The 18,852-nt window shown below is 45.2% G+C and overlaps 1 protein-coding gene across 3 annotated transcripts in view; it reads left to right on the top strand.

The window, feature by feature from the left end:
• The window catches only part of BCR (BCR activator of RhoGEF and GTPase), a 98,877-nt gene extending 80,858 nt beyond the window's left edge, over window positions 1-18,019 (top strand). For 2 of the 3 annotated variants that reach the window (XM_018081962.3, XM_018081960.3), the window contains 10 exons: window positions 413-487; window positions 1,625-1,722; window positions 2,395-2,526; window positions 9,917-9,976; window positions 10,112-10,221; window positions 11,019-11,158; window positions 12,576-12,710; window positions 13,303-13,408; window positions 14,206-14,368; window positions 15,075-18,019. In XM_018081962.3, the coding sequence (XP_017937451.1) occupies window positions 413-487; window positions 1,625-1,722; window positions 2,395-2,526; window positions 9,917-9,976; window positions 10,112-10,221; window positions 11,019-11,158; window positions 12,576-12,710; window positions 13,303-13,408; window positions 14,206-14,368; window positions 15,075-15,164 (1,109 nt within the window). In that variant the 3' untranslated portion in view covers window positions 15,165-18,019. Of the gene's footprint in view, window positions 1-412; window positions 488-1,624; window positions 1,723-2,394; window positions 2,527-3,839; window positions 3,922-9,916; window positions 9,977-10,111; window positions 10,222-11,018; window positions 11,159-12,575; window positions 12,711-13,302; window positions 13,409-14,205; window positions 14,369-15,074 lie in introns of those variants that run through there. The other variant, XM_018081961.3, reaches the window with a different exon arrangement.
• Window positions 18,020-18,852: the final 833 nt, after the last annotated feature.

Raw genomic sequence — 18,852 nt, 5'->3', positions numbered from 1 at the left:
GCCTGGTGGAGTCCTAACCTGGGACAGCTTTGAACTATGCCTGGGAGTCCTTTGGAAGAACACTAGTTGGCCAAAATTGTGTCAGAGACCATCCTAAATTCCTATTTAATCTGCTAGTCTAGATTTAGCCTCTATATTTTACTTTTATATTTTTACTTTATATTTTACCTTGAATTTCTTCCATGCTGTCTTGCTGACCCTAGAAATGTCACTATAGAAGCCTCCCACTGCCAGAAGGCATTGCAGGTGACAGTGCTCTTGGAACAGTCTCCTCTCTTGCCAGAATGGCTGTTATGTGCTCCTGCCATCCTTAGGGACAGTTTACCCTCTGCTCATTAACCTGTGTAATATCAGTCTCATCACTCTCAGCTCCACTGTGAATGTAACAGAATTCCTTGGGTCTTTTGTACAGATGATGAATCCCCGGGTCTCTATGGATTCCTGAATGTCATTGTCCACTCTGCCACAGGATTCAAGCAAAGCTCAAGTGAGTTGCAGTTCTGTGACACACAGAGGTACTGACAGGGGTGAGAGAAGTCATATGCTGGGACAGCTGGGCATGGGCTGATTTAGGACTGCAGCATCTGTGCTGATGGTGAGGAGGAGAGGGGTTTTGGAGAACTGGAAGTTCCTGCTGTGCACTCTCAGAAAGATCACCATCAAGGGTCAAGCATGCAGCACTTATTTTTTAGGCCTAGTCTGGGGTTTTAAACAGTGTTTGCTGATTACCCACCTCTTCTAGAAACAAGTCAGCCCTTATACTGAATTCTTTCAGCTGTATTTTGTTTTACAATGAAAGAATGGAAAGCATTCTCTGGCATCCAGATTTTTTGTTGTGAAGAAAGAGGTGCTAAAATTCAGGGGCATGATTTGACAGAAGGATCAAAAAAGGTGACAGACTAGAGTGAGGAGGACCCTGGTAGGAATGACTGTGATTCCCAGACATTGATGGGGATAATCTAGAACAGCTGCCCAGGTTACCTGGCTGTGTGGCTGGGGATCCTGTTCTTATCCAAGCTAAGTGTGCAGTCCAGGGAGGAAAGGAGTGCACTGGGAGTACATCCCTCCTGCTGAGCCACTGACTGCCCAGCTGCTGCCTGACACCACATTTGTAAGTTAGGACATAACTTACAGGTGGGGCAATGTCTACAGCTCATTAGTAGCTCTTCAGAAGCACCAAATACTGCCTGTTTAACCACTTTGTAAAAATAATGAGGCTTTTGCCCCCTGACCTGCTCCCTGAGGGATCCTGCACTGATGCTGTTCTAGGGAAATCACTGTGTTTATGGGGTCCAGTGTCTACCTGGGGAAGGTTTATTGCTCACTGGGGTACACCTTCAGCTCAGTGTGGATTGAGCTGGGGAATACTGGATAACAGCACATGCCTGATTTTTGATAGAGTTGAAGGGCTTGTCTGTGCTGACATAATTCATACAGCTGTGCTGGTACTTCAGCTTCCTAAAGGCAGCTGGGCTGATCCAGATGATGAGATTTGTATGGAATGATGTTACTGGTACTAATACAGAGATGGTGGAGCTGAAGACACACCCTGGAAGTGATTAATGTGAATTAATTGGAGATTCTAGAAACTTTTTAAGTTTCTGTTGCTGTCTCCCCTCCTCAGATTTGTACTGCACGTTAGAGGTGGATTCTTTTGGGTATTTTGTGAACAAGGCCAAAACTAGAGTTTACAGAGACACCACAGAGCCTAACTGGAACGAGGTAGGTTTGATTTTTTTTGCTGTGACTTATTCCATGTGCCAAACATCAATGCACAATGGGCAGAAGATCCACCAATGGAAGAACTTGCTGCATGCTCAGCACTTGTGCTGCACTTGCTGCTGCTCAGAAAGCCCTTTCCTGCCAGGTTCATTTGGCTGTCAGGGCTTGCAGAAGATTTTCTCTTGGATTAGCTGTAGTTAAACAAACAATTTGATACAAATGAGTCTTGTCCAGCATTTCATCATTTAAACAGATGCATGTTTGATTATTTTTTTAAAGACACAAGTGAAAATATGTTGAAGGAGGTGGTTTTGTTTATTTGTTGAGAGAGGGAAGAATTAGCTATAGACATTTTGCCTGTTAGCAGGCAACTGGTGGTGAGCAAAATTCATTACAAGGAAGGTGGGTGAGTTTGTGTCTTTGAACAATGCATTGCTGAGACCCAGTGAAACCTGACCAAGGAGTGAACCATCTTGGTCTCTGATTTGACCACCTTATATATACAAAATACAATTTCACTTTATTTCTAGACCAACTCCATTAGGGAGGAGGTTTTGGTCAGTCCTTAAGTGCTCCCTTCTGAGGAATTTTAAGGAGACTAAATTGATTATTATGAGACTGGTGTCCTCCTGTGATGCATCCATAGCTCTTTCCTGTCCTGGTGCCCTGCAGGAGTTCGAGATTGAGCTGGAGGGCTCACAGACACTGCGGATTCTGTGCTATGAAAAGTGCTACAACAAAACCAAGCTCACCAAAGAGGATGGAGAGAGCACAGATCGAATCATGGGGAAAGGGCAGATCCAGGTAAGACTGTGCTGAGCTCATTCCTGCTACCCTTACTGCAAAACATCACAGGACTTTTGAATCCTGGAGTGCACCAGGGAGGTTTGTTTTCCTGCATTCTGAGTGTCTAAGTATTGAAGATTTTTGTCTAGACAGTGAGGTACACAATGTGACGCACAGAGAGGAAGGCAGCAGCTTTTTCCTTCTTGCTTTGTACCCTATGCCTGCTTCAGCATCCTTATGGAATAGCTGCTTTTTCAAGAAAGTTTATTTTGATCTCTCATTTGCCCATTAACTTCCAAACTTCCAGCCCAGTACAGGAGCTGCACTGCCCCTGGGCACTGCTGAGGATGCTCCATTTGTGGCAGGAGGAAGTAATGAATATCCTCTCCCCTCTGTAAATCATGTGCTGGAAGGTGATGGATGTGTTGGCCGGGCCCTGGGGGGCAGGGTTATTGTCCTGATAACAGCCATGTCCTGGGCATGGTGTCCATGACAGCAGGGGGCATCCGAGGGGGATTTCCACTGCAGAAAACCCGTGTGGGTCACTTTGTGTGGCAAATTTGTAATACAATAGGGGAGGTGGTGATTGCAAAGAGATGCTGCTCTTGGGGAGCTGCTGTGTAGGCCATCCATGGAGGATGACATCAGGAACATATGTTCCCCCTCTTGTTCCAGTTTGTTGCACTGTCTGTCCACAGCTTCAGGGGGGTGTTTAAATGGCTGCTCTGAGGGCACATTCTTTGTGCTGGAGTGGCTGTTGTACAGAGCAGAGACCCTGCCCAGATACCTTTGTCTCTGGGATGCTCAGAGATCTCCCCATTCCCCTCCGTGTACCAGTGCCTCTCCCTCTCCCAGCACTGGAGCAGTGGTTGGGATTGCAGAACAGCTGGGATTGAGGGCAGCCTGTGGGACCCCATTGCTCTGCCAGGGTTCACTGGCCAAATGACTCCCATCAGGGCTGTCCCTTCCCTCCCTCCTTGAGCCCGAGGCTGCCACGTGTCACAGAGAGAGCTTTTGTCTCAAATGCCTGGTGGGATTTGGAAGGGAACTCGTGTACAAATCGATAAATGCCAGCACAGGGTGTCTCCTGTGTGTGTCTCAGGCTAACCAGAAATCTCTGTGTCCCTCCCGCTAACAAAGGTTGTTTTCCATGGAGATGAGCAACTACAAAAGAGCAAGTTAGCAGCCCTGAAATGCCCCGGGGATTTGTGTGCTTATAACAGAGAACCCTGAAATCACTGACCCACTAAATCCTCCCAATATTTTACATAGAATGATTTTAAAACCAAATCAACTCTTTTAAATTTTAAGCAGTTTTTTTCTTCATACAGGAGCGGGTATTTTTCTGCACAGCAATGGCATATTCTGTTAATACATTTTACATTAAAATTAGTAAGTAAAAATACTCTTTGGTGACACATATTAATTGCATCTTGATTCTTTTAGAAAAAGCTAAACACTGGGAAGGTTTAAAAATTGGAAAAAATAAATAAAAATGTTTTTGATTAATTTGCAAATGTTGCATTCTGTTATATCATAAAAGGCACATGCAAAATTTCTCTTGCTTTCTGTACATCCTCGTTACAATTTGTAAAGAAATTTGGTGAACTGCCAGAGCATCCTCTCAATTCTCAGTGATTTCTGCTCCATCACACAAATTTTAAACACTGTTGAATAACTGCAAAGAAAAGGCATAAGACAGTCTGGTAAGATTTTGGATTGATAAAAATTATTAAAGGTTTTACTTTGATTTAGTTTTATTTTTAAAGTAAACACCATTTCTTGATTAAGAAACCATAATAATGCAACAACAAAATCAGATGGCAGCCTGTGGCTGAAGGCTGGCTGTGTAAATGCTGTGTTAAAGCATTTTTCAATCACTGGTTTTATAGTTATTTTCTTTTAGGATTCTCCAGGTGCTTTTACATCAAATTTTGTTTACTTTAGAGTTGGTAGTTTATCCTGGGCTTTCTGGTTTGTTGTTGTTTTTGTTGCACTGTGGTCATTCAGCCAAAGTCTGTCTGTTTAAAGACAAGGTCTGTAAAGTTGAAGTAAGACTTCTTTTCCATAAATTCCCTTTAGTTAAAAACTCTGGGAACATGAGTGCCTGCATCCTCCTGTTGATAAAAGCAGAGGAATTTCTGTCTTGGCTAAATTGTAGTGTATTGTTAAGCCATGTATTATTGTAAATATGCAACTTCCCACTACTGGGAATTCTGACTCACCACATTCTCTGAGCTTCAGTGATGAAGACAATGCATCAAGGAGACAAGGACTGTCTTGGCTGTGAAAATGTTTATTAAATCTCTCCGTTACATTATGGCGCTGGAGGAAGGAAGACTGGAAATTGGTCCATGTGCTCACAAGTTTCCAGGAATGGGCAGCAATTTTAGTAGCTTCCATTGCTCATATTTTCTTTTCCAATGCAATATTTTATTTACCTGTATTTATAGCCACAGGCAAGAGCTGCTTCTTTCCTTGCCAACCTGCAAGTTTTATCCCTGAAAAATAAAACAATGAGGTTTTAGAATTGGGGGACGTCCTGGAAATGTAGGAGTGAATTCCTCAGCAGCCCTTGTGGGCACGGCTGCTCTGGGTGTGCAGTTGGATGGCCACACGTGGCTGGGGGCTTCTGCTGCACCTCAGACATGAGAAACACCATTCCTGGCTACACTGCAACTGAAATTATGGGGAGACTTGGGGCAGGAAGGAATGACCATCATTTTATAGGAGGCCCTGAGGCTGTAAGCATCAGCTCCTCTCAGTGTGAACACCCTGGGGAATTTTCTTTCTGCTGTTACCTTGCAATCCATCCTTGACCCTTGGGTTGCCTCTTTTGCTCTTTGAATTTTGCACTTCAGTGGCAGACACATCCCCCTGTGTTGAGCACAGCAGCCTTTGTTTGGTCCTGAGACTGCATCTTAGTGGGCACATGGGTCAGCCCGACTGCCCTGGGAACAGACTGGTGAGTAAACTGATACTTCACCCTGGGATCCGGCTCCTCCCGTTGGTGCCTCCTAGAAATGCTGTTTCCTTTGTTGTTTTTCTTTTTTCTGCACGATCAGCTCAGACAGAGTATTTCCTTCTCTCTCACAGCAGTGCTGGAAAATCAGGGAGGATGTGAGCATAGATCAGTCATTCTGTGGAAGAAGTGCAACATCATTCCTCTGTTGCCTTGCAAAACAATCACTCTTATCTGCTTAATTATCTGGGATGTCTCATAGCAGTGCCCATGGCTATTTCAGGCACTAAGTTGTTTTCCATGTAAACCATGTTTTCCCTGCTGTACCTCCCAAGTGTCAACTCAGAAACCCTTTACACCCTCGAGTTCGTTTAAGCAGTTTGCTCAAGCAGAACAGTGTCCCAGCAATGAAAATAGGGGGGAAATGAAGAAGGCAATGGGTCATGGCTAAAGGGTGATGGTGGGAAAGATTAACCTGTCAGTGGGGAGCTGTGAGAAGAATGGGGTTATGGCTGGACTGGGAGTTTCCAGCAGCAGTGAGAACTCTGACAGCATGTATGTCACATCAGTTACAATTCAAAATTGATGGAGTGTAAAGTTGCCAGGGAGATTTAATAAAGGGAAGAAGTAATGTGATTGAATAGATAAAAAACAGTAACCTTAATGTTTCCTCAGTCCTTGCTCTTTCATTTCTGCTGAGGCTTCTGTTTTTTCCTCTTTTTATATGTTTGCTTTTCTCTCTGGGGAAAAAGAAATAATCATCAAGCTCCCTGTGGTGGTTTCCTAAAGCAAAGCACAGACACCCTTCTTAGTGCCTAGCTTGCATTTGCCAGACTAGCACCCCCAGATTGCTTTTCCCAGGTCCTCACTGCCCTGCTCTGCTCTCTGACTGCTGTGCCCTGTCTGAATTCAGTGCTGAGCTGCTACAAGGGCCACAGACCTGCACTCAGAACCCCCGTGGTGCTGAGCTGCTTCGTTCTGTTGTGTTTTGGGCAGGATACAGAGAGGTGTTGGCTTGATTCATGTAGTGAATTTGGGGCTGCAGCTTGCCATCACAAATACCAGGGAGCAGGCTACAAGAGAGGAAGCAGCAAACAGACAAATTGGTTGGTTTGTATTTTCCTGTGCAGCACGAGCTCTTGGTGGGGACTGTGCAAACAAGCCCCTGCAGTACAGTCTGTGAGGGGTTTAGTAAGTCTGCCCTATTTGCACAGGGCAGGGAAACAACACAGTGGTTCTGTTTCAGTGGAGATGGCACGGGTGCTTTTGTCATTCAAACCAAGCCACTGTTTGAAGGAGCTGTGTAGAGGGGCAGTGAATGTCACTGTCAGATGCAGAGGCAGCCGTTGCACAGGGCCTCCCCTGCCTGAGCTGGCACAGCTCGCTGGGAGCTGCCTCCCTTTGCCATGCTGGTTGGGGACTGCATTCTTCTACTCCATGTTCTTTCTTCCAGGTCAGTGATTTCCTAATCAGGCCAGAAGACAGCACGACCCCATTTGTCACAGGCTCTCTGTGCTGGAGCATCTCTCTTGCTAGCTCTTTGTGCTCAGTGTGCTCTGTACCTCCTGCTCCAGCTGCTCTGTTGCTCTTGCTGGCCCCAGAAGGTCAGTCATCAGTTGGGTCCAGGACTGAAGCTCAAAGTCTCAATGACGTTCTTGGTTTCCTGTTGACTGTTTCCTACTGTGACTTATCAGACTGTGAGACCTGATTTTCCTGTCTCGCTCAGTGTTGCTGAGACCTTATTCAAGCTTTGCTCTTTTAATAGCTTCCATCATTTTGTTTTGTTATTTAAAAAGCACCTTGGGGGGGATTTTTTTTTTTCTTAATTGCTGTTATTGCCAGTGATTTATGCAGGGTTGGCTCGGGTCAGCCAACCCTGGTGCCTGTTGTCCCTGGCTCCATTCAGTACCAGCTGTTCTCCAGCAGGGATCAAACAGCAGTGGGGAGGGCAGGAGTCCTGCCAGCCCTGCAGCAAAGTTCAGGGAGAAGGGAGCAAGAGGCAACAGCAGGGACACTCGGGTATGTCCACAGGCCTTGCTCAGCTCCAGCAGTTACCCAGCAGGGTGAAGTCTCTGTGAGCTCTCAGCTCCAGCACTCTGCTGCTGCTTGTCCTTTGCAGCCATGTGAAAGTCACTCTTGAGACAGAGCAGGCTGGTGTTTGGCTCGTATTTTTATCAGCTATTTACTTGCTTTCACTTTGTGCAGTGGCAGGAGTTCCCTGGTCAGTACTGAGACATAACCAGTAATACCTGTTAGCTTAAATAAAACTGTAACTGGATTCTGCTGGACTCTTCCTTTAATGTTTTTGGCAAATATTCAAAACCCTCCTTCTTCTTCAGTCTTAAGCAGTCTGTCCCTGCTATAAATAATACACTTCCAGTGACTCTCTTCTAAAAACATATGGAAAATTGCTTCTGAGCAGGAGGATTGGCTGTGACTGTGTCCATCAGCAGGGCCATTTTGGCGACTTAACCAGATAACTTTTTAGGCAGATGGAGATGAAGGTTTCAGGAATACTGAGCATGGTTGTCCTCCATAGGAAACCAGTCACTTCAGAAATGGTTTCCTCTTGATTCTGGGAAAGAATGCAGTTGTTGAAAGAAACCAAACTTCCAGCACGGAAGTTGAAGGAAGAACAGCCTAGACTCTGGCCAGCTCGTGGGGACCTTGGCCAGGCACACGGGCGGGGGCGGATCTGCTCCGCCGGAGTTAAAAGCCAACCCCCCTGGCAGGAGCTGCAGTTTGGGTTTGCTGAGCCACTGGAGCCAAGCACTGCTGCCCATTGGCCTCCTGGACCTCTGTGCAGTCCCAGGATGTGGGAGCTACTGGTTACTGACTATTCCTTACAAGGGGTCTTCAGGAATTTGTGGCGGAGTTGCACCTACAGGAGCCGGTCCAGTTCCCCAGGGAAGCACGTGTGTGCCGGCAGCGTCCCGCTGTGGGCTCACGTCCGGGACAGAGTGCGCAGGCACAAGGTTGGCCTCACTTGCTTGTTCTGTTGCTGCTTGGGGTCTCTGCAGCGTGAAACTCTCCTCTCTGCTGGTTGTCTTTCTTTGGGGAAGGGCATGGGGGCACTTGTCTCTGTAGCTGTCAGCAGCACTGGGCTGCTCTGCCGATGTTCGGAAAGGCTGTGACCATGATTGTCTCAGATCTCCCAGAATTTCCTGCAGCTGCTGTTGTTTGAGCATTTCTCTCACCTGCCAGAGCACTCTGTCTCTGCACAGGGCTCTGTGAGAGGGGGGAGCTGTGCTGCAAAGTACCTCTGGTTGCTGAGGGTGCGTTTGCTGACAGCAGTAAACTCAAGACAGAGGCTACTGCAGTGGCCTCTCCTGGTCTTACTGTGCCTCAGTGTTCCAGAGCCAAGTGCTACAAAGCCATCTCAGGAGGCACCAAATTCCCACTTTGGCTGGTTCTGATTGCTGATCCAGTCCTGGTGCAGGCAGCTGTTTCCTCTCTCTTGCCAGTCTCCCTGGACCTGGGTTTGGATGTGCTTGGGCTCTCCCAGCCAGTGTTGGAATTGCTGGGTGATGTTTGAGCACTCGAGTCAGCTGCTCCCCAGCCTCACAACTGTCCACTCGAGATCAAGCAAAGCTGAAAATGGGAGATTGGAACTTGGTTCTGTTTAATGAATTCTACCAGTAGCAGGGTCAGGTGTTCTTCCTGTCTCCATTCTCAGATAGAAATGAAAAGGACTAAGCAGGTTGAAAGAGAACAACTTTCCATGATTTCTGGGCCGATTTTCTCCATTTCTCCTCTGTCAGATTCTGACAGAAGTTCGGTTTGTTTAAAGTTACTTGCCTGTGTATGGATCACTTTGTATTTCTCTTCCTTGATCTCACTCTTAAGGTCATTATGTCTTTTGAATTCAGTCCTTCTTGGAAGCTGTTGGCTCTGTAGCCAAGAGCTATGGAGTTCTCCAGCCTGGTTTTTTATTTCAGTGCAGTAATTTCACACTCACCCAACCTCACCTGTTTGTAGAAAACTGCAGTGGGAGACAGTTTCTCTGTTTCAAATCAGAATTATTTCAGAAATCTCTCCTCCTCTTCTCTGACTCCTGGCCCTGTGGGATGGGATGATTTTGGCTGTCCATGTGCCTCTGTGTGTGCCACAGCCATGAATGCAAACAGCCATGGCAACAAACTCAGGTTGTTGCTATTCAAACATTGACTGTGCTCACTGAGGTTGCCTTTGTTGTTGAGCAGACACTGCACACATGTTGCTGAATTTTTCTATGTATGTGAGTCCTCCTCAGCCCTGCTTAGAGAACCACACAATATCTGAGCATCCCGTTACCTGAAACTGGGAAAACTTTGGAGTGTGTGTTTTCCTGTGGACAAGAAATAACATGTTAAAAGTGATGGTGCCCTGCTCACTTGCAGAAGCCTTCCAGGCCAGCTGGTTTCTCTGAAGTCTGTTCCCAGCTCATGGGTAACTTCTCTTTTCCAGCTGGACCCGCAGGCACTGCAGGACAAAGACTGGCAGCGCACGGTCATCTCCATGAATGGGGTAAGTGCAGCAAACAGAAATTAGCTCTGCTTCTGTACCTCCCGTGGGCTTTATTTCTTTGCTCTTCATTGCAGCATGGGGAAAATAAAATAAAATAAAACGTTTACCAAGTGCCATCTGATCTCTGTTGTCCAGGTTGAGGTGAAGCTGTCGGTGAAGTTCACCAGCAGGGAGTTCAGCCTCAAAAGGATGCCGTCCCGCAAACAGACCGGCGTGTTTGGGGTCAAGATCGCCATTGTCACCAAGTGAGCTCGGGGGTCACATTTCTCCCTGTTGTTTTGCAGAAAGGCAACTGGCCAGTGGGGTGCACCTGCCTGTGCCCCCCGAGGGGTGTGGCAGTCCAGCCTCCTCCACTCGTGTAGTGGGCAGATGTGGCTGCAGACAGGAGATGCTCTGTGTGCTCCCAGCTTCATCTTTTGCAGGGGAAAAAAGCAGTGTGCACACGGGCTGTGGGACCCAGGGTGTTTACTGACAGCTTCTCTGAATTCCGGAAATCCCTCTTGCCCTTGCCTTCTCTGTAGTTAGCTGACATGGTCACAAATTTCCAGAGCCACTGAACAGTGATGTTTCCTTTCCATAATCAAAAATGTTCAAGGTCTTTGGATCCTGTTGTATTATTTTAACCCCTGATCTTTTGTCGTGAATCATTTGCCAGCAGAAACCTGTTTGTTCTGTTACATGGTTTGGGAAGTGTTGTATTTCCTCTCTATGGAATTGTATTAATTTGAAAGCAACAGAGTTGCTATGTATCCAAGGAATGTTTGGGAATCCTCTGATTACCTGGGCAGAGTCATAGGCTCTAGGGGCACTGGGACCTGGCCAGAAGCTCAAGTGCTCAGGGAAGCCAGGCTGAGACAGTCAGAAAACCCTCTCCAGTTTTTCAGCTCAGTCCTGGTTGCCTGCTCAGACTTCCTCCCACCTCATTTTCCAGAAGAGGTTTGCACAGTGCAATGCTGGGGTGGTTTTAGCCAGCCTGGCTGGCTGGGGGAACAGGCACTGAGGGCCTGGGCTCTGCTGAACTCGTCTCTCTGGCTTTCTGAAGGAGAGAGAGGTCGAAGGTGCCTTACATAGTGCGGCAGTGCGTGGAGGAGATCGAGCGGCGCGGGATGGAGGAGGTGGGAATCTACCGAGTCTCTGGGGTTGCAACGGACATCCAGGCTCTGAAAGCTGCCTTTGATGTCAGTAAGTATTTGTGCCTGATGTTCTCCTTTGCTCTGCAAGAACCTGCCTGAGCTCCCTGTCAGGTGGCTCTGCTGTTCTTAATCTTATGTTCCCCAAGAAGCATTAAGAGGTAGAGATTCTCGCACAAGGAGAATCATTTTAACCCTGGCTGCATATTTGATTAATATTCTTCAGCTACTGATATAGCTTCAGTCACACAACAGGATGGATCCTTGTTCCAAACCATGCTTTTGTTATTCTTCCCAGCAGACATGAAATGGTGGGTTTACCTGCCTTGCCAAATCTTTGGAAAAGACAGACACCTTTCTCAGGGGAAACGTCAGCAATCGGGAGTCATAATTTCCTCACTGTCGTGAGGTCTCCAAATTAATAGAAGTCCTTAAAATTAAGAATGTTTTGTGAAAGGAAGCCAGCAAAAAAGATATTCTAAGGTTGACTATGAGGAGTGTTTATGAAGCTGGGGTTGGATGGTCAGGGCTCCTGAGTTCTCTTCTTAACTCTGTCTAGACTGATGTGCACAGGCTGTAAAAAAATTACATAATTTGATATTTGCAAAGCTTTCTTTGATCTTGAGCAGAAAAGGGCTCCGTACAGGTGCTGCATTTAAAACAACAGTCTGTGTGTCCCAAAAGGCACCCGAGATCAGGCAGGTTAAGCACCTCTGAGTTGCCTCCACATGATGGTCCAAGAACTGCTCAAGCCACACTCCAGCTCCCTTTTTAGGCAAGCAGTCATGAGGCCTGTACCAGTTGCCCAAATTCACCCTCCCTGCACTTTTCCTTCACTTCTTTAGTGAAATATTTTCCTTCTTGGATTTTCTTTTCAATCCCCCTAAGCTACCAAAACCTCTGCTGAATGTGCAATAGATGTCTTTCACAGATAGAAAACCAACTTTTTTCATTTCTGTTAAATGCTGTTTTATGCTAAATTCCATTAAACCAGTGTTGGCTCTGCTTGTTGGTATTTGTTTTAGGGAAAGGGGGTGGTTTTATTGTTCCTAATAGTAACAAAAGTGAAATGTGAGCCCTGAATTGCTTTAGCTACACTCAGTGGGGAGTTAGAGACCTCAGAGTCTGTTATTCCAGGCTGTTAGAAGCAGAGAATTGGAATAACAACTGTTGTCACTAACAAAAGTCGAAATGCATATAAATACAGTCAAGCAGGGCTTGTTCAGACCAGGCACAGCACAGCAACCTGGGAGCCTGAGGTTCTCTTGACTTGATGTAAAGCCATTTGCAGTGATTTGTGCAGCACTTCTCGGTTGTCAGAAGGTTGCTCATTTAATCTGGGGAAATGTAAACAGGAAAACTCTCAGCTATTTGTGCAAAGACAAAGGATAAACAGACCCAAAGCGAAGAAAAGAAGGAATGCAAGGCCAGCAGCTCCTTTACCCTGCCCCTGCTCTGCCCTCTTTCAGACAACAAGGACGTGTCGGTGATGATGAGCGAGATGGACGTCAACGCCATCGCGGGCACCCTCAAGCTCTACTTCCGCGAGCTGCCCGAGCCCCTGTTCACGGACGAGCTGTACCCCAACTTCGCCGAGGGCATCGGTGGGTAGCAGCAGAGGGAACCCTTGAGGATGGAAGCTCTTCAGGAGGAGGCTGCTCCTGAAGCAACACAATGGGCAGTGTTGGACAGAAGCCTGAGCAAGCTGTGAGGGCTGTGGAACAGAGCTCAGAATGGAGCGTTGGAATGACAGCGCCTTCCCACATGGCGGAGTATGGGTGCCTGCCACACTGGAGTGCAGGCTGGAAAAGCCCAGGGTTCTGAAGGATGGGCTCAGAGCAGGATGCCAGCCTGCCTGCTGGGGCTCTACAGGCTGACTGCCCAGTCAGGCTTCCAGGGAAGCCCCCTTTGGAGGGGAGGGGGGTGTACCCCATCTTACCTTGATGCAGGGGAAAGACACCAATGATTGAAAGTCTGAAAGCACTTGAACTGCTTGAGAGAAAAATAGTCTCTATGCATTTATGAAATAAAGGAAAGAGATGCTATGGGATATTGATGTGCAACTCTGACCTTCCTTCCAGCCTATAATGTAACCACAGTCCATCCAGGCCCATCCCTATGGCTGGCTGGGAGGTGGCACAGTCGGTCAGATCCTCACTCACTGCCTGGGCTGATGTTTTGTTCTCTGTCTTGCAGCACTTTCAGATCCTGTTGCAAAGGAAAGCTGTATGCTGAATTTGTTGCTGTCGCTTCCAGAACCCAACCTTGTGACATTCCTTTTCCTTTTGGACCATTTAAAAAGGTAAGATGTGGTTCCTTGAGACTTGCATTTAATGTGTAAAGCATTGTTATTTTGAAAAGAGGAGCCTTTTCCTTAAATTTGTGCTGAATCACACAAATGAAGAAGCATTTGCTGATCTGCTGTGAATGCTCATCAGATAACTATTGTCTCATACTCACTTAGTGAGGCAGTAAATCCTGAATTCCATTCCCACTCATACTGAAAAAGGATTAGAACTGGAGGAAAGGGGTAACAAAAGAGTCAGGGCTTATCTAGTGCAAATGCAAATTCCTGCTGCAATGTCTCTGCAAAACTGCACCTGCATCTGGATCCAAAGTTCTGGAAAGATTTTTGCGTAAGTTATGAAGCTTTGGCCATGTTTAAGGTCTGGTGAACCCTGTCTCAAAAGGTGTCTGAAATCCAATATAATCTATTTTTAAAATAGATAGCACTTTGCCTAAATGCTCTTGTCAGTTCCTTGTTCAGTCAAGTCTTTCTGATCTTGTCCATGTAATATGGTTTCAACTGTGAAAAAGTATTTCCATGCATTTGATAATAATCAATAAGCTGGCTTAATACCAGCCCAGTGTGTTGATTTGCATATGTGTGTTGAACACACCAGAGACTGTTCCTGGAGATGTGAAAGATCATCTTGTGACTGAGGTTCTGGATTAAAATCCAGGAAATCTGGGGTTTACTTGTGTTTCTGCTGAAGACTTTTCTCTTGGGCAAATTTTTTAACCTTTGTGCCTCAGTTTCCCATTTGTAAAACTCAGGTATTTATGAAGATCTGCCTCGTGCGTTGTTTCTTCTCCCAGGGTTGCTGAGAGGGAAGGTGTTAACAAGATGTCCCTGCATAATCTTGCCACTGTCTTTGGACCAACACTGCTCAGACCTTCGGAGAAGGACAGTAAAATCCCTGCTAACCCAACCCAGCCCATCACAATGACTGACAGCTGGTCACTAGAAGTCATGTCCCAGGTAAGATGCTGAATGTGCCATTGCATCTTGTGAAGACACTTCCTGGGAAAGGCCTGGCTCAGCCACCCCGCTGTGTTTTCATGGCAGTTTTTTTGAGAAACATAAAACAAGTTCTGCCCTTACAGTGACATTTTAAACTGTTTGTAGAACTGTGTTTCTTCAGGCAGTTCAGTTTGCATCTGTACAGATACATTTCATGAGGGAATGTCTGTTTGTGCATCCTGTGTGTGTGTTTGTGCAAGGGAAGAGTTTTTGGGAAGCTCTCCCAGCACCATCCTGGTGCCCTGGGATAAAAGGACCAAAAGTGTTTCTGCAATGCTCCTCAACACTTAAACCAACACAATCCTCTGCTAAATTCACATTTCTTTGGCCACTGCTGCCTGTGAAGGCAATGCAGAGGGTTGGAACACAGAGCCTGTGTTACTGGGTCAGGCTGGTTTGTATGTTCTCCATTGAAAATTCTAGATGTAGTTTTTTCAGTGCACTGGCACACCAGCGCCGTTGTTTCATCCTGGAAGCTGAAAAGGGTGTCTCTGAAGCACTGCAAGTTTTGCTACTTCTGCTGATGTTACACAGTGGATTAAAACAAATCCACAAGTGCTACATGCTCCCATGGAGAGAGCTGTAGGCATGTCTGCCCACTCTCAAATAGCTGGGATGAGAATGAGTTACCAGGGCTTTATTACCTTGTTCTTTCTCTTTCCAGGTTCAAGTTCTCCTGTACTTCCTGCAGCTGGAGACCATCCCTACCCCGGACAGCAAGAGGCAAAGCATTCTCTTTTCCACAGAGGTGTAGGTGCCCGCGGTACCAACAGGACACAAAGAACTGCTCTTGGCATAACTGTCACCCCTGAGAAAAAGCTGACTGGTGTTTCCTCAGATGTGACTGGCCTGTTCCTGTGCTGGGGAATTCCAGCCCTCAGTGCTTCTGTTGTTTGTGAACCAGAGACAAGCTGGAGAAAAAAGGAGAACACCCTCTCCTCGTGCTGGTAGGACCAGAACTAAGTGGAGATGGAGCTGCGTGGAATCTCCACTAGAAGGAGCAATAGACACTTGAACAAATGCACCACGGAGTGTGGCCATTATTCTTGTTGGGAATGGGACAGAAGGTATTCCTCATTTTATGGATTTAATTTATCATAAAGAAACTTCAAGATTTCTACTGGACCACTTGATAGGACACCCCTTTTTGGGTGAGGGGGTGTTAAAGGATATATCACAACTGTGTCTTTAATAACTGCTGATTTTCAAGTACTGTTCTAGGCCACAAAAATAGCATAGCTTTGGAGGAAGGAAAGAGAAGGGAAGGGTCTGGGATCTAAGATTCCCTCCTCAGAAATTCAAGTCTTGATTCAAATGGGGTTCTAAAGAAATCCAACAGTTTTATGTACAACTAGAACTGTTGGTCCGTTTGGGGGCTGGGACTTTTTGTGTTTGGGTTTTCTTTTTGTCTCACCCAGCCCTTCAGGTGCAAATGTTTATACACCCCGGGGAAGGAGATGCCCTGCTCTTGCCTGTATTGCACTTCTGATGGTTTTTTTGGGTTAAGGGAGACACATCCAATGAAGTTACTCTATAAATAAATACAGCAAATTAAAGAGAGGCAGGGAGGATAAGAGTCAGTGATTCTGTTGTTTTTTTTGCATATAAGCAGAGGCAACATTGTCCAGGAAGGATTGCTAAATTCCTTAGACCCCACCAAACTCGATGAAAATTAATTGGGAAGACACTTAATTCCCAACACTCCAAAGAAAAAACGTTATCACTGCAAAAACAATTGAAGAATTTGTGAACAAAAAAAAATGAATGGCTGTCAGTTTGGCTGGCTGCTTGCTCCAGACTTTTATCAGACCATCTTTTTTTGATACTTGAATTTTTGGAGGCTTTGTACGTTGCTTCTACAAGAGTCTTTTTCTGATAGATACAAACACTCTGAAAAATGTGTCAGAATGTACTTTATGGACAATCTAGCAAGTAGCATGCATTGTGGATTCTCCAGAAATTCCAACCCTGTTTTAAATAAGAGCAGTGGAGAAATTTCTGTGGAACTCCATCCAGCAGTACAAAAGGTCTGGCCAAACACCAATTTTGTGTTTCCCTCCCTGAATCAGTTGAAGCCACAGGGGTTCCAGAGGCAGAAAGGGCAGCAGTATTTGTCCAGGGAATTGAAACTGCAGAATCTGATTGCTGGTATCCAGAGCTGAGCATTCTGGCTATGAAGCAGTTGTGCCAAACATCCCGAGGGGTGGGAGCGACGCTGTTTTCCTAAACCACTCCAGCCCCACTTCCTACCCAGCTCTGCAGCATCCATTTAGTGGCATCTGTCCATCACTGTCCTGGCAAGAAGAAAAGTACAGCTGGAAGACAAGAGAAGGAATCAGCACGAGAAGGGGAGGGAGGGACAGATTTTGAAAGGTTGGTAGGGTCAGGTTGTCAACATCATCTGTGGGGAAATGAGACACAGAAAGCAACCCCTCTTGTGCTGAACTGCACATTTTCTGATGGGTGATCGGCAATCTCTCAGTTAAAAAAAAATAGCAAAGGAGTGTTACAAACAAATAGAAAGAAAAAAATTAAAAGGGAACTGATTTTGTAGTCACTGTAATTCTGACTGCTGCATAATATTAGAAATTATTGTACTGTGAAGTTGCAAAATCAAAAAGGAACAAATATAAATTTCGATTTTGTGAGTATATCAATATTTTGCATGCTTTGTAAGGATTCTTATAGGAATTTAATATTGCTTAGTATCCCTCCCTCCTTAGGTCTGGGAGCAAACCTCTTTGTAATGTAATGTACAACTAGAAATTCCTTCTCTCTTGTATGTATTTCCACAACATTCCAACTTCTGAACCCGCAAAACAGAAAATGTGTCTGTAGTAGGAGGTGCTTTTTGGGGGAGGGAGGGAATGAAGGCAAAGAAACTTGAAGGCTTAAGATTTTGACTTTTTTTTTAATTTTTATTTTCGGTTTTTGCCTGTTTGAAGGTAAAAATTAGTCACAATCCTGACGAACATTGACTTGAGCCAAGTCGTGCAGAGCAGTAAAGCACACTCTAGTTTGGGTTCTCTGTTCTCCCTTTGCCCTGGCACAATCCCACCACAGCAATCCTTGTACCACAGGCTGCACTCCTGCCAGCTCCCACCTCGGGGGGATGGACCTGAGGCAGAAGCACTGCTGATGACTTCATGGAAAAGGGGAAAAAAACCCCAAGCTACAGCTGGTGGCTGGGTGATAACCTTTTCCTTTGGTGTTTGGAATCTGTGGCTGCTCCTTGCAGTGTTGAAACTGGAAAGCAATACCATAATGACTGTGCCAATTTACTTTTGCCCAACTTTTTTATTTTTATTTATATAGGAAGTTAATTTTAATATTAAATTACTGATCTATAGTATGTAACCACGAGAAAATGGCTTTTGCTTTGGTTACTGTGACAGGTTGTTGCTGTCAGTCTCTCATTACAATGCTCAGTTCTAATGTAACATTATCTAACATGCAGGCATGTGGATCAGGGAAAAAAAGGTAATTTAACTTAACCCGTTAATTATTTCTGTTAAGTATGAGTATGTTTTCCCCAAAGCTGGTAATTTTGGGCTGGAAAAGATAGTTCATCATATTGCTGATGATGAAATCATGGACTGATTTGAAATACGAGAATTGATTTCTTGAATTTCCTTTAATTTTGCAATTAAATTTTTTTCAAATAGTCTTATGTTTTCAGAAATTTAAGTATTTCCAAAAGGCTTTTATGTTCTTCTCCCTGGGATGTTGGTTGGATTTTTTGGTTTGTTTCGGGGTTTTTTTGTGGACTTTTTTTATTTTATTTTATTTTTTAATAAGCCTTATCATACTTAAACAAAAAGGGAATTGCAAAACTTGGCTTTAGAGAAGGCCGCCTGATTTCTCCTCTTATATGTTCCCTTGTGAGTTGTGTCAGAAAACCAAACTCTTTCATTTTCTGTATCAAAAAAAGGTACAATATAAACAACTTAAGAGCAAACTAGCAAAAAGTTACCCTTTAGGTGTGCCCTGGGAGTTTATGCTCCTTCAGTTTCTAGTGTGTTGGAGAGACCTTTCTGCAAATGTTGCTTTCAGGAACAGGAATCTCACACACTAACATCTTCAGCTAAGGAAATTCAGGTGATTAGGATAGTCTGTGTCTCTCTGAGTTTAAGGAGAGGAACAAGCATCAGCGTCCTGGCATTTAGAAACTATTTTAAAATTCTCATGGATTTTTTTTTTTTAACACTGAATAGGTTTTTAAATAAAATCAAAAAAAGTTAAGCAAACTAAGAGAAAAGTTTTCCAAGGTGGACAAGAAATAACAGTTCCTAGCTCAGAGTCAGCTCTGTGCCTGTGTGTGCTTTGTACGGGAGGGGAGGGTGGGAAGCCAAACTCAAACACGTCCACTCAAATGCTGCTGGTGTTCCTTATTCTTGCACAATTTTAACAAGTTGAGGTAGTAGCTGAGCTATTTCAGGCTG

This window comes from Manacus vitellinus, unplaced genomic scaffold, assembly GCF_001715985.3.
Source record: "Manacus vitellinus isolate BGI_N305 unplaced genomic scaffold, ASM171598v3 scaffold_58_pilon, whole genome shotgun sequence".
In the NCBI taxonomy this organism is placed as follows: domain Eukaryota; kingdom Metazoa; phylum Chordata; class Aves; order Passeriformes; family Pipridae; genus Manacus; species Manacus vitellinus.
The sequence above is the reverse complement of the archived record's forward strand: the minus strand, read 5'-3'. Positions and strand labels throughout refer to the sequence as shown.